Source organism: Lupinus angustifolius, chromosome LG20, assembly GCF_001865875.1.
Source record: "Lupinus angustifolius cultivar Tanjil chromosome LG20, LupAngTanjil_v1.0, whole genome shotgun sequence".
NCBI lineage: Eukaryota > Viridiplantae > Streptophyta > Magnoliopsida > Fabales > Fabaceae > Lupinus > Lupinus angustifolius.
The window spans coordinates 16,871,358-16,886,571 of NC_032028.1; the positions used below are offsets into that span (position 1 = coordinate 16,871,358).

Here is a 15,214-nt window from a genome sequence, read left to right on the forward strand (position 1 = left end):
TATGACATATTTTTCTGCAAAATTCAAGAGTTAATAGCAACGGAAAAGTTATGCAGAAAATATCAAGTAAATTTAAGGAGTTAAGGGAGAAGAGAGTACTTAGAGATTTTATAATGGTTCACCTTCTTGTCCACCGAAGGCTACGTCTAGTACTCTTGCAAGACAAGAGATTTCTTCACTAGATATTAAGAGTAACAATTACAAATTCTCACCCAGAGATTTCCTTGTACGTTACTCTCTAATACCTATATCACTCTTTGGAAAACACCCTTTCCAAGTGACTCTATCCCCTTTCTTATCACACCTTTGTGAAAGAAAGTAAGTCAACAAATTGAATGAAGAACACTTTAACTATGGCAAGGATTGCCTTTACAAGATTTGAAACTATGAACTCTTGCAATCCAATAACTTTTTGTATACTTTAGTACTAATTCTCAAAAGGTTTGAATAACTGTGAAACAACACTTAAGACAACTTCAGAAAATATATTCAGAAAGTTAAGAACAAGTTGCAAGAAGTGTAGATCAAGTATTCATAAAAGTTTAGATTGTGTATGTGAGTTATATATTGCGAATTATTAGTTTCAATGCCTTTAAATAGGCTTTCCAATCAGCCATAACACCTCTATGAAAAGGTAGGAATTGATTAGAATGAAACCATTTCGTTTGGGGTGAAAGCTGTGTAGTTTGAATCTGAAAACTGGTGCACCAGCTCTCAGTAATCGATTACCTAATCGATGTAACCGATTACCCAAACATTCTCTCCAACTGAGTAATTGATTTTCACGGGTTGTAATCGATTACTCACAGGTTGTAATTGATTACTGAATTGTTCTATCCAACAGAGTAATTGTTTACCGTATTGTGTAATCGGTTACTCAAAGAGGTGTAATCGATTACCCTGATTAATTTTTCTTGGATAACTCGTTTCTCACTCATGTAACCTGTTACTTAGTTCTGGTAACATATTACTTAGTCATGGTAACTTGTTACTTAGATCGAGTAACATGTTATATAATATTTTGAAAATTGTTTTTATTTATACTTGTAGTTTTCAATTTTCTTTTAAAATACTTTTGAGCATTACTACTATTTGTATATAATAGAGTATAAGGATAGAAGTGCCTAAATCCTTGAAGCTTTATCTTCATTGTCTTCATAAGTATTCTTCATTTCCTTCTTTATGTGATGTTGGTGTCTTCATCAAAACTGTGCCAAGGTCAGGAGCAAGATCTTCTTCACAATAAGTTGGGGGGAAATTGGTGGACTTGGCTTCTTGAAAAGGAAAAGTGAAAAATTTCAATCTCTTTACAAAAACAAGAAAAGTTGTAAAAGAAATAGAAAAACAAAAAGGAGATTAAACAATACAATGAAAAACCCAAAAAAGACCCAAGGTTCAAAAGCTAAGAGGTTGGAAAAAGAAATTATGGAAAAAGAAGAGTGAAGTGCTTCATTGGAAAAAAAAGTTGAAATTTTTGCTCTCTTGAATAAATTTGCTTATCTAGAAAAAAACATAGTTTTTTCATGCCTAGCCTCATTACAACAAAAAAACAAGACTATAATGATCCTTGATTGAAAATGCAATTTTAAGAGAATAGATGAGACAAAGATCAAGTTCAAATTACTTCATTCAAATGGTTAAATATTAAGTGCAACACTTACATTCATTGAAAAGCTCTATCTTTGAACTTGTGTGTACAACAAACACTTTTTTATTGAAAATTATTTGCTTTGGATTTTTTGAAGCATTATATGTGAAATTCACAACTCTTGAAAAATCTCATTGGAAATTTGGGGCATGCTTAAGCAAAATATGAAATCATGTCAATAAAATCTTGAAAATTAGCCAAAGCCAATTCGGATATGTTTTACCATTTTTTAAGGACAAACAAAGTCTTAAGTTAGGGGGAGTTACCTGTCTACTTCAAATGAAAAAGATTTAAATAAAGAAATATGCATGAATGATGATTATTGATTCGTGACCTCAATGGAAGAAAAAAACTTGTGATAGAATAATAGCATGAAAGATATTATATTTGACAATTGTGAACTAAATTTGGTTTAATAAAAGTTTTTGTTGCATAACTATGGCTGAATATACTAAATGTGAAATTTTTTGGGTCAAACACAATAAGGGTTCTAATTTAAATTGACAATTGCATTAAAACCTTTTTTCTTTCACGAGTGCATAATTTTCTATGATTATACATTCTAGAACTTCATTTGTGACTGTTTCAAGATTGAAGTCTATTTGTATGCATTATAATGATAGCGACAATTAAGACCTTTTCTTTTGACCTTCAACCGCTTGCTATAAACATTAAAAACTCATTAGTTTCCCACTTTTGAGCCTAAATTTTACTGATTTTTCATAGCTACTCAAATGAGGGTTTGAGGTAATTTGTGATGTTTGGTTGAAGCAATGGAAAAGGTAAAAATGTTATGTGTAGTGAAAGAATTCATAAAAAAGTGAAAAAGAAAAAAATCATCATTTCTCTTTTAGAGTATACTAAGAGAGAAAGGATTGAAAAGTATAAAGAGAAGAGTTGATCGAAAAATGATCGTATGATAAAGTAAGGCATATTAAGAGAATCTCAATGCTTCAATCGGATATCTAAAAAGTTTAAGTATTTTGAGAAACAATTGTAAGTCTTTTAAATTACCCTTTCTTTGTCAATCCCACCTTCAATCATTCACATTGGCCCTATTACAATCATTTAAAGACCTTTTGATTTTTGCATGCATTCAAGTATAGTCAGTGGCGATTGGTCTATAATCAAGCCTATGGTAATTTACTTTCATGAAATTTTTTGAGCGAAACACTATGTCCTTTAAATACATGAGAGTGATGAGAGTAGAGTGACCCTGATTCATGCATTTGTTATGACTCAAACACTTAGTTTGAATTAAATTTGTTTATGATTGTTTTGTCTTAATGTCTGGATTGTTTCAAAACTATCATGAGATTGTTGGTTATTTTGGGTCATAGTTTCTATATCGTCATTCACACATGATTGTGAAAGTTAGACATAATACTTGTTTGAGGATAAACAAAAGATAAGCTTGAGGGGATATGATGAGTGTGAAATTATGCTACATTTGTATTGCATTTAACTTACATTTTAGGACATAATTAGGACTTTATGATTGTTTTTAGCTTTTATTTCTCTATGTTCGGGTTGAGCGGGTGTTTTTGGCTATGTTGTGTAGTTTGGATGGATTGAAGCCAAAAAGAGTAGAGATTGGGTGCAAGAAGATGGAATTCTGTGTTGAGGCTATTCAAAGACCAATTGAAGGGCCAAAAGAAGTCGCATTGGAGTTTGGATAGAAGAGAAGAAATTTGAAGTGAAGGCACCACATACACCCATGGTCGTGGATGTTATATTTTATTCCTATTTTTTAGATTTATTTTGTTGGGCTTAGCCTAATATTCTGTAATTAGGATAAATAAGAGTTTTCCCTCAAGAACTGAACACACTTTACATTACAATTCTCTAATTTAAAATTTGGTATCTTCTCTATCATGAGTGAGTAATTCCCTTTGTTTCTAGAATTGGGGCTATGCCCTTTTACATTTAATAAACACCTGTTCTTATTTCTATTTCATTGAGTGTTGTGATTTGAATCATTAAACTGAGTTTTATTCGTGTGAGTTGTTTGACCAACAAATTACACCTCTTAGATACATTGGGGAAGAACCGAGAGGTGAATCCAACTATCCGATCATTCAGTTATTCAAACTAGAATCCTAATTCACGAGAGTAGTCGTAGGATTCTCGGGGGTTTCTGGAGTTCACCTTGGATTGCAACAAGCGATTGGATAGAAAGGTCTAAGTAAAGGATTCATTTGATAACCGTACCACGAGAGTAGGTGTGACTTCACTTAAGTACACGTTTCAGAGCTCGAGAGAGGATCACACATATCAAAGAGCAATTCACCCTCACAACTTAAAGTCCATGAAAAGGAACAAAACAAAGATTCGTTAGTGTAAAGGTGGTAACCCTTATCTTGGGAACTCTTCCAAAATTAGATTTCAATCCTTTTTAATATTTTCATAATTATTGTTGTCAACTTTTCAAGTGTTCTAAATTCAATTTTATTCCTTATTTGAGTTAAGTATAAATTAATGGATATAATTAAAGGATTATTCCAGTCCTCGTGGGACTGATATTTTATTACTTGTCGATATAATCGTGCACTTGCGATTTGTCCAATCATTATGCAAATTAAATAAATCTATCTATAGCCTTAAATAAGCTTCTCGTCAATGGAATTATATGTTTAATCAAGTTATTACCTCGTATAATTTTGAGGCAAATAAAGTTGATGATTGTCTGTACCATATGTTTAATGGAAGTAAATTTATATTCATGATACTATATGTCGATAATATACTGCTTGTTAGGAGTGATATTAGACTATTGCATGAAACCAAGAGATTTCTAACGAAGAATTTTGAAATGAAAGATCTTGGGGAAGCTTCTTTTGTGTTAGGTATTTAGATGCTAAGAGATCATTCTCAAGGTATCCTAAGGTTGTCACAAGAAAGCTATGTTGATAAAGTCCTAGATAGATTTGGCATGAAAGATAGTAAACTGAGGGATACCCCTATAGCTAAGGGAGACAAGTTTAGTCTGGAACAGTGGCCCAAAAATGACCTTGAAAGATACAAGATGTAATAGATTCTTATGCATCTGTAGTAGGAAGTCAAATGTATGCTCAAGTTTGCACAAGTCCTGACATAGCGTTTGTCATATGAGTTTTGGAAAGATATTTGAGCAATTATGTAATGCATCATTGGAAGGCTGTCAAACGTGTTATGATCCTTTTAGAGATCATTGGGTACTCTAACTCCGATTTTGTTGGATGTAGCAGATACTCCACCTCTAGATATGTGTTTGTGTTGGTTGGAGGTATTATCTCTTGGAAGTCTTCTAAACAGACGTTCATAGTTTCTTCAACCATGGGTGTGGAGTTCATTGCTTGTTTTGAGGGATTAGATCATGACATATGATTGCAGAATTTTGTCACTGACTTACGTGTGGTCGATGGTATTGAAAGACCATTGAGAAAATGTTCAAAATAGACAAATTTATAAAGAACATATAGGGACAAATTTTACGCTAGTTGATCCACTGACTAAGAGTTTGGTACCTAAAGTCTTTTATGAGCATATTGCTCATATGAGTATTGCTCCTTAGGATACCTTAGTTCAATTGGAGTATATATGTTTTATAATTTACTTTGGACGTCATATAAAGTTTTATGCATAATAAATTTGATGGCTTATTGTTCTATTTTGCACTTGTGTATTGTAACTATTGTGTTGCAATTAAAGACTTTGGATTGATCTCACTAAAGAATAAAGAAGGACCAGTTGGAAATAGACATGTTTGAGATCATATTGCATGAAATTTCCATGTCTCTCATCATATTTGATCTATGTCATTAAGTATATTAATATGGTGATCATCGTGGTTGAGTCATTTTTGAATGCGATGAAGGTCATGGTGGTTCCATAGTTGATATATGAGATGGAACAATTGTATTAAGGAGAAGTATAAATATAAATAACATACGGATTCACGCCTAAAGAACATGTGATATAATTGTTTCAAAAAAAATATGAAGCTCAAATGGGGGATTGTTAGATATTCATAATTTCTAATTAAGGTGGGCATCATATATTTAATACAATTATATCGGTTATTTATTTTGGGTTACAAAACAAGTGATCTAATTACTGACAACTCATAAGACTTATGAAACTGATAACAGATATGAGCTTAATAAGTAGATACCCAAATGGTTGACCTATAGGGGATAATGGGAACCCTATAAGTTAAGCATAAGGAACGATTATGGTCCCCAAGACACCAAATCACAAATAGTTTTCACCTCTCCCCATCATAGAGAAAATGAAGACCCAAAAGGAATTCAAGATTTGGTTGAGGAAGACAATCATACCAAAACTATCTCCAAAAGGTGTACGAAAGGAGTAGATCTAAGAACTTGGATTCAGATATGACTATGTGTCCTTATTTTATATTGTGTGTGAGAATCATGAGATTCAAGATCTTAAAATTGGTATTCGCAAATCATAAGGAAATTCTAACATCTAATAGCCTCCTTCACACATTCCCAAATCACCTAAAACACAATTCTACACTTTGTTTTGCAATTGGAGCTAACTCAACTTTCTCCTTAATGCACTCATTTGTAATCATATATTGTATAGTGTGCACAACATTCTCATCTATACTACATTGAGTTTATTATCTTATTGATATTTTACCATTTAACATTTAGTCTCACCAACCTTATGTGCTCTATCATCTCTTCTACCCTTCTTATCTCTCCGTAACATTACTTTTTATAAAAGTGATACTTATTCTTTATTCTATAATGCTCATTCCTTGGTGTTTTCTTAGGGCTTTCTAGAAGTTTATAATTTCGATCATACCCTTTTATTATTATATGTTTTCTTTTCATTTTCATTCCTTTGAAGGATTGTATTCAATAGATAACTATTTCTTGAATTTATATGTATTTCATTAACAATTTGTGTTTTGATCCTTTTTAGGCCATAATTATGTTGTATAGGTGGTATGCAACTTGGTTTTTTTTCATGTTGTTTTACTTTTAATGAATTATATATTGCCCATTATATTTATATCTCTCATCACCCATTACTTTTTGTTATTGATTTTTTATACTAGATCTCAACCACTAGATCACTTTTGATACTCATCACAAGCTTATTGAAGATTCAAAAGAATTGTTTATGGAAATCCATACTAACAAATCCGTTGACCTTACCAAGACGCAATGCTCAAAAGGCATGTGAAGGTTGAGAAAGTTATTCCATGTACTAATCTCATGTCTTCCTTGATTAGCATGATATCACTTTAATTTATGGCTACTCCATGGTTCCAATTTATCTTTATTTATCATATCAATGTTTTGTATTTATAAATATTCTCACATATATGGATGCGATCAAGTCATTCCTTTGATTATGTTAGCAAATACTAATCTAGCATATAAAACCACAATATTATGATTACAATTATGAGTGTGAAGTGCAATTTATTAAGACACCAACCATCATAATATATGAATGGAAGGTATAAGATTTGGTTTGATAAGTATCACGTGAAAACATATGCTTGGAATTCATATATAGTTTGGCTGACTTATGTATTTCACACAATTACTTGTCCTAAAAGTTACAGGAACATTTGAATGTACTTCCATTATTTCTTTAATTAATAGCAGTATAGGCTCCCTTTGCTCCTTCTAACTTATTGTAAACATTAGAAAGCCTTTTTCTTTTTCTTTATTAGATTAGATTGCCATTAATCTTGGTCCTTGTAAATCTAGAAATATTGGGAGTAAATTATGAGAATAAAGTATCTCCTGATATAAGGAGATAAAGTTATTTTATTTAGTCACTAAAATCATGACATGTGTCCTATTTAATTATTTTTTACAAAAATATTTTTAAAACTAAACAAAATAGTATACATGTTATACTTTTACTGATTTGAGGAGATAAATTATCTTCTAATATGAGAATGTATTTTATTCTCTAAAATTATTGGGTTGTAGCTTGTTGGTCATTGATGCAATTACATACATAATCTCAAGGAGACACATTTTTATATAGATAAATAGGATGGCGCATACATAAAGCAATTTAGAGTATGTTTGATAATATCACAGGGTACTTAGAAGTTAATCAATTAGTTTAATAGGTTACGACCTTATAAGTTAAGTTATTACCTAATTTTATGTGATTGTCTAGATGACTTCCAACAACCTTATAAGTTTTCTGCTAATTTATTAGTTAATTGTGACAAACATAAATTGGAACATGCTTTAGGCCTCACATTTTTCATTGAGGGCCAAGAAGATTTTATTAATAATTTTAGTAACAAAATCTCTTTTAAAAGGTCTCGCATTTATAATTGTATACATCACTTTTTAATAAATAGAAAATTTAATACCAATAAGGTATTAGTCTAGTAATATAAGACTCTGCTAAATTCTCAAGATGACTAAAAAGTCAAGGGTACTATTCTTGGGAGCGACATTTGTTGGGAGTGTTAGCCACAAACCTCAAAATGGATTAGTTCCTTACCCAAATGGTGAGAAAATATCTTTGGTAATAGGGGTGTAAAAGTTCAATTCGGTTTTCAAAGCAATTTAGTAAACGAACCGAATACAAAGATATGGTTCGGTTCTATTTCATTAATCGCAAATTTTATTTAGGAACCGAACCGAACCGTTCATGAACGGTTCGGTTTAGTTCCGTGGTTTTTCAACTTATCTAAAAAAAATCATTTAAGAAATAATTGAACAAAATTTGCAAAGTACAAAGTCAACTAAATGAATACTAAACACATCAATAATAAAGTATTTAATATTAATTCAATACTCTTTTTAATAAAACAATAATAATTCAACAACTCAACACACTACAAACTTGAAATTTTAGTCTACAATATCTTCGACAATGCCCAACAAAATTTAAGAATGACAAATTTGGTACCAATTCTTTAGTCCAACATAACATCTACTATCCATATCATCAGTAATATCCTCAAGTTCTTTCTTTATTTTCTTTTAGTTCTTTAATTTCTTTAATTAATTAATTTATATATGGATAATGACACAATGTACACTAGTTTTTTAGTTTTCTTTCTACCTTCTGAATGAATAAGAATAATAGATATTTAGATTTGTTTAATAATTTATTTTTTCTATTTGTCTCTTATTTATAGTCTATATGTATTAATAATCCTAAATTCTTAATCATATTTAATATTCTAACTTTAAATTTTAACCATCCAAATATATAAAAAAAAATATTTTTAATATGCAATTCGGTTCCAAAAGTTCCAAAATCTCTAAAACCGTGAACCGAACCAAACTTAAATGGTTCCAAACACTACAAAATAAATGGAAAATGGACACGCCAATTCAGCCACCCTTAGTAAAACTGTGGCAAACTTAAAATTGAATCCCAAAATTGGTTTGTATCTGGTTCGTGCACGTTGTAAGATAAGTATGGAAATGACCCATAATTTCATCTCTCCCTCCACGGTAAGAAAATGCTTCAACACCTCACTTCTTCTATCACTAAATCTTCTTCCATCACCGCTTTGAGCTTCTTCAAATATGCTTCCTCCTTCTCTCGTCACTCCTTCTTGCTCGTGCCTTGCAATCTTTTCACTTCCTCCGTTAAGTCCTCCCGAAGCTTCTGTTTCCTCAACCGCAATCTCATTGCGGATTCGCGATTCAATCGTAGTAGAATCTCCACTTTCTGAACCTGAACTCACAGCAGCACATTGAATCGAAGCCATAGGTTAGAGCTTCTTATTTTTCTACCTTTCTTCTTAGCTTACGGAATTTGAATGGGTGATTTGTTGAAATAGAGAAAATATGATGAGAAATTAGGGTTTGAGAGATTGAATTGTAACAAAAAAGGGATTAATTTAAATCTAGGTTGCTATGCTAACATGTTTTATTCCCTGATTTTTCTTTCTCCTTTATCTTCATGGCTTTACTCTTGAAGATGCTACATGATTGTCAGTGAAAGGGGACATGGATGTTCATTCAATTTGGGGCCAGGTATGTTGATTTAGAGTGGTGCTTTCAAGGGAATTAAAGTTCGCAGGGTTTTGTATTTTCTCTTCAATCATTTGTTTGCTTCAATCTTTATCTCTGTTCACCTTTCAGCATATGTTTACTTATTAGCATTTAGGATGGTTGATACTTCGAAGCACACTATGTGTTTGATAAAATATTGAAATGAGTGCAATTATGGTTTTTGGTGGAATGTGATTTGAAATTGAATAAAAATATTTTATATATACCTTTACTGAAGTAGCTACATGCGTCAATTGAACTCATAGTTCAGTTGTCTGAGCATATTGCAACTTTGTCTTGTCAAGGTTCTATATCGTTTAGGTGTATGAAAATGAAAATAAGTTATGATGAAGGTATGTAGTAATTGATCAGAGTCAGCAACAATGGGAGAGGGAAACGCTTCTCATCCTGATGCAGATATGGACATTGTTCAACGACGCCTCATGTTCGATGACGAGTGCATTTTGGTGGATCAGAATGACCGTGTTGTTGGTCACGATTCCAAATACAATTGCCACTTGATGGAAAATATTGAAGCTAAAAATTTGCTGCATAGAGCTTTCAGTGTGTTCCTGTTCAACTCAAAGTATGAGTTGTTGCTTCAGCAACGATCTGCAACGAAGGTAACATTCCCTCTTGTGTGGACAAACACCTGCTGCAGCCACCCGCTATACCGTGAATCTGAGCTGATTGAGGAAAATGCGCTTGGTGTAAGAAATGCTGCACAAAGGAAGCTTTTGGATGAACTTGGTATTCCTGCTAAAGATGTGCCAGTTGATCAGTTTGTCCCATTGGGGCGCATGCTTTATAAGGCACCCTCTGATGGCAAGTGGGGCGAACACGAGCTGGACTATCTGTTATTCATTGTACGCGATGTTAATGTTACTCCAAATCCAGATGAAGTGGCTGATGTTAAGTATGTGAACCGTCAACTGAAGGAGCTGTTGGAGAAAGCTGATGCTGGTGATGAAGGTTTGAAGCTGTCTCCTTGGTTCAGACTAGTTGTGGATAATTTCTTATTCAAGTGGTGGGACCATGTTGAGAAAGGGACTCTTGAGAAGGTTGCTGACATGAAAACCATTCATAGGTTAACATAAGATTCAAGAGCTTGAATGTTAATCAAAAACAAAAATTAGAATTTAGCTTCTGGTATGGGCTATGTTAGAATTTCTAAGCCATATAAACTTGGACTTGATTATGGTGGATTTTTGGAGCAGTGGCCATTGTATTGTCCCTGCTTCTGTCTTTTGCTTGATAATAATACCCAGAAGCTCAACTTTTATAAAAAAAAAAGGTATGTAGTAATTAAGTTTATTGGTTTTAGTTTCCATGTATTTTGTTGCAACTGTTTGATCTATTCATGGATTAATTTGGAGCTTCGGAACATGTGAATGAGGAGGTAGGATAGAAATAAAGACAACTTTTTAACTTTCATCAATCAAAATAATTCACTATGATGATGTGAATTGATTTGTGTGTTTGTGTATACTATAATTGGTGTAAAACTAGCATGCAAAAACTAGTGTGCGAGTAGCGGTATAGATAATGTGGTCAGAAATGTGATTTGTGAGGATAAGGTTGCCATGGAAGGGGAGACAGGGAAATTAAATATCTTTACAAGTTTAATCAATTATTGATTTTTTTATTCAGACTCTTACGGTCACTCTCTATTTGTATTGAGACTTCTGATATTGATAATAAACATTATTGATTTTAAATCTTACGAATTCTGTATTTTGAAATTCCAGTAGTTCTTGATTGTTGGAAGTGACATAGGTTGTCCTGTAGATTGGTATACTTACAAATTCATGTGAAGTCACGTTGAAGGAATTGAAGCAATAGATGAAGCCTAAAAAGGAATTGAAGCAATGGATGGAACTGACATAGGATGTCTTGCTGGTTCACATTCTAGTTCATCTAGATTCTAGTTGGAGATTGTAATTGAGAACCTGCACCATCAAGAGACCCAAAATTATCTTCAAGGTTAGCAGGCTTCACTCCCAAAATAATTTTAAGTCTGGTCTTAGTTGTTGTGCTAATGCTTGAGCAAAAATGAATTGAACATCTCACGCTATTGTTTGGTTGTTAAAGTTTATGTTATCTAATTAGCACAAGTGTACACTACTTTTGCATGATCTAAAGTTGATGATGTTTTTAAGCTTGTTCATAACATTAAGTGCTATTAATATTTAATACCTTGTTTTAAGCTAGTCAAAGATGTTCTCTTTCTCTGTCAATCTAAAACTAGTGCGGCTAAACTCACTCTCATAATTGTATCTGAATTTTTGGGTTCTGCTTTTATTTCAGATTTGAAACACTTCATAAAATTCTCATATGGGAATGATTCTTTTGAGTTTGTATTTCTTCTCAATCATACATTCACGATGTTAAGAAAAAATATCCAATATATGTTGGCTTTGCTCTTGGACTTGGGATCCTTGCATTTTGGCTTGCAGTTGATGAACACGTAGACAATTTCGTGATCACGGGACAAAATGGTATTCTTATGCCTAATTAACAAAAGCATACAAAACTTATTGATTTAATAACTTCTGCAGTTTTGTTTGAACAATTTGCCTTCATTTCATTTTAGTATTTAATATGATCCTTAAAAGTATATATACATTATGTTATCATGCATTGAAAGTTTAGCATATACCACAAGTCTATTATAAATTAGTCCATTTTTACAAATATCTCTGCCTTCTACTTATATTTATTGACTTGTTTGATAATTTTGGTTTTGGTACTGGTGGAGCATTGGAAATGGCCTTCCTCTTGGTGTTGTTGTAACTAATCCAGAGATTGCAGAAGTGTTAGACTCGCAGAAACTACTTTAACACCTTTGGTGGAAATCCTGTTTGTACAGCTGTAGGATTGGTTGTTTTGAAAGTGATAGAGAAAGAAAAGCTTCAAGAAAACCCATTTGAAGTGTTTTGATGTGGTAATAATAAACAAAACATGCTTGTTGTATAGATAATTTGTGTGTGTGTTTTACCAGTTTGCTAAAAGGTTTTGGAGAATAACATGATTGATGTGGTAATAATAAACAAAACATGTTTGCACACTACTAGGTCATGGGAGTTTCTTGGACTTGAAAAGTATGGAAGAATTCTCACAAACTCTGCTTGGAGAAATGCAAGTTTTGGTGAAAAAACAGTCATACCTAATATTGATACAGGTATATATGGTTCTTGTATAATCTCAATCTAATGGTTTTCAATTACCAATTAACTGTATAAATGATGCATCTGCTTACTAAATTTATAGCGTAGACAATCTTTCATTTTAAAAATCACTCATTCATTATTGTATTGTTAATCTCATATATTTTACATTGGACCATAGATCTCAAAACTCCTTCAAGGTGATGTTGAAGTGATCAAGTGGGCAAGACTAGAAGTTCCATGTGATTATGCGTGAAATTTTTACTATAGAAATATTAATGCTCTTTTTAACCAAATTTCGAATGTTTCAACAATTGGTTTGAATGATACATACTATGCGAACTTATTAATGCTTATTTATTTGTGAATTATTTTAAGATGAAGGTGGTGATAATTTGAGATATTGGGTCCAATTTGTTAGTATTAATGCATATGGAATATAATGATTGTTAGAGAGGATTAGGAGAGGAATATGTGTGAAAATAACTGAATACATAATTAGCCACGGTTAAATTGTGGTTAAAATAAATGTATTAATTAGCCACGGGTATGGTTCACATTAGCCACGGTTGGAGCCGTGGTTAAAGAAATGTTACCACACTTCCTCCAAACGTAGCTATATCATAAAACGACTGTGGCTAAATTTTTACAACGCCAGTAATTGCTAGGGTAGTAGAAACCGTGGCTGCTCTGTTTTGCCACGGTTTTATGGTACCATAGCCACGGTTATAACCGTGGCTAACAGGATATTCTTTTGTAGTGAAACAAAAAAACTGAACTGAACCGAATTGCATTTTATAGTTCGGTTTGGTTCCACTGGTTTCACGATATAAACCGGTACCGCTTACACTTTTATTTTGTAGTATCAAAAAAATAAAATAAAAATTTAATACAAAGGATCACGGGAAAACAAACACTGTCTAGAGTTGAAGGATCAAGAAAAACAAGGGTTTAGAGAACATCTTTTCTGATTGTGACATTGCTCTATCTAGATTAATGGACATTTCTATTTTCTTAAGATCACATGACAATATGACATTGAAATTAATATGATGTGAACCATGAACTAGAGACAAACTTCTAGATCGTTGCTCACAGTCTAAAGTCTATAATATTGATTTTAGAAGTTAATGTACTCGCTAGACAACAAATGCAAGTTGGGGCCTATTTTTCTCCTCAATATACATTATTCTAGAGACATTAGCAGCCAAGCTGTTGTATATGTTGAATGCATGAGTAAAATGTTTGATAATTATATTTAAGAGTTAATAATTATTAAATATAAAAGGCGAATGTTGTGTCAACAATATAAATATAAAAAATAGTATATTTTTAATGTATACATTTTTTTTCTTTGATTTATGTTTGCTTTGTAATGTAATATCCATTACAGCCTGATATAAGTTTTTTTAAACATGATATGGCCTTGCAGCTTTTTTTGAAGGTTTACTTTACATAAAAATCTTTTAATTTGTATCATACAGGTTAAGAAATTTTCTTTTTCCTTTTTAAATTTTTATAAAATATTACTTATAAATTTTTAAATAAATATATAAAACCATTCTATATATGAAATGCCCAAACCTTAATCAATATAGTGTTTTAGTTAATTGGATCTTTGAAAAATCTTAAGCCTAACTTATATGCTGTCACATCTACTTAGGTTATAAATCAACCCTCAATATAATAACCCTCCCCTACAAATATAAATGGTGCCACCAAATTCTCGACTAGTCACCGGTTATGATTTAGGAAGAGCTAAAATATAATTTTGGTTTCTCCCATATAATTTGGAATTGTCACTGTGTTTATACAATAAAACTTACAAAACTCTTTTTATACACAATTTGAAAATTTGGTCATTGAACCATAATTTTATTCTAATAGTCGATTACGGATCGAAGAAGATATTAACATTTTATTCGCTCGTAGTAAAATAGTAACCTCGTTAAATTCATAAACTAATTACGCCCTCAATTTATTTAAAAATAATAGTTATTTAAACAAAATAATATTTTTGTTTTTGTGTCTAAAAAGAGTTCATATTACTCTCATAATCTCTATGTGCAATAAGAATTAGAATTATGTACTTTTGGGTTGAAAATTAATTAATGAGTTGAATTGATTTTTATTAAAAAAATATTTTGATTAATTTAAAGATAATTAATAGTAAAGATATTGCACCGGCTGTTAATTATTTTTTCTACTTCCAGAAATGACAAAAGAAATACAAATGATCATAACGATTTCTCAACCCAAAGCATAGAGAAAGATACAACATGAGTAATAATTATACTATTGAAATACTAAATTAATTTATATACATTTTCAAATAATTAGTTAATAGAGTTGAGAGAAAAAAGATGCAATATTTGTATGAACCATTCCTTTGT

The 15,214-nt window shown here is 31.7% G+C and overlaps 1 protein-coding gene and 1 long non-coding RNA gene across 2 annotated transcripts; both read left to right on the forward strand.

Moving 5' to 3' along the window:
* Positions 9,083-11,053, forward strand: LOC109334993. The gene is made up of 3 exons (XR_002106166.1): positions 9,083-9,370; positions 9,581-10,007; positions 10,949-11,053. It is a non-coding gene; the product is annotated as an uncharacterized LOC109334993 (long non-coding RNA).
* LOC109334991 (isopentenyl-diphosphate Delta-isomerase I-like) lies at positions 10,003-10,936 on the forward strand. The gene has a single exon (XM_019571013.1). It carries the CDS (start codon positions 10,038-10,040, stop codon positions 10,749-10,751), a length of 714 nt encoding a protein of 237 aa, XP_019426558.1. The 5' UTR covers positions 10,003-10,037; the 3' UTR covers positions 10,752-10,936.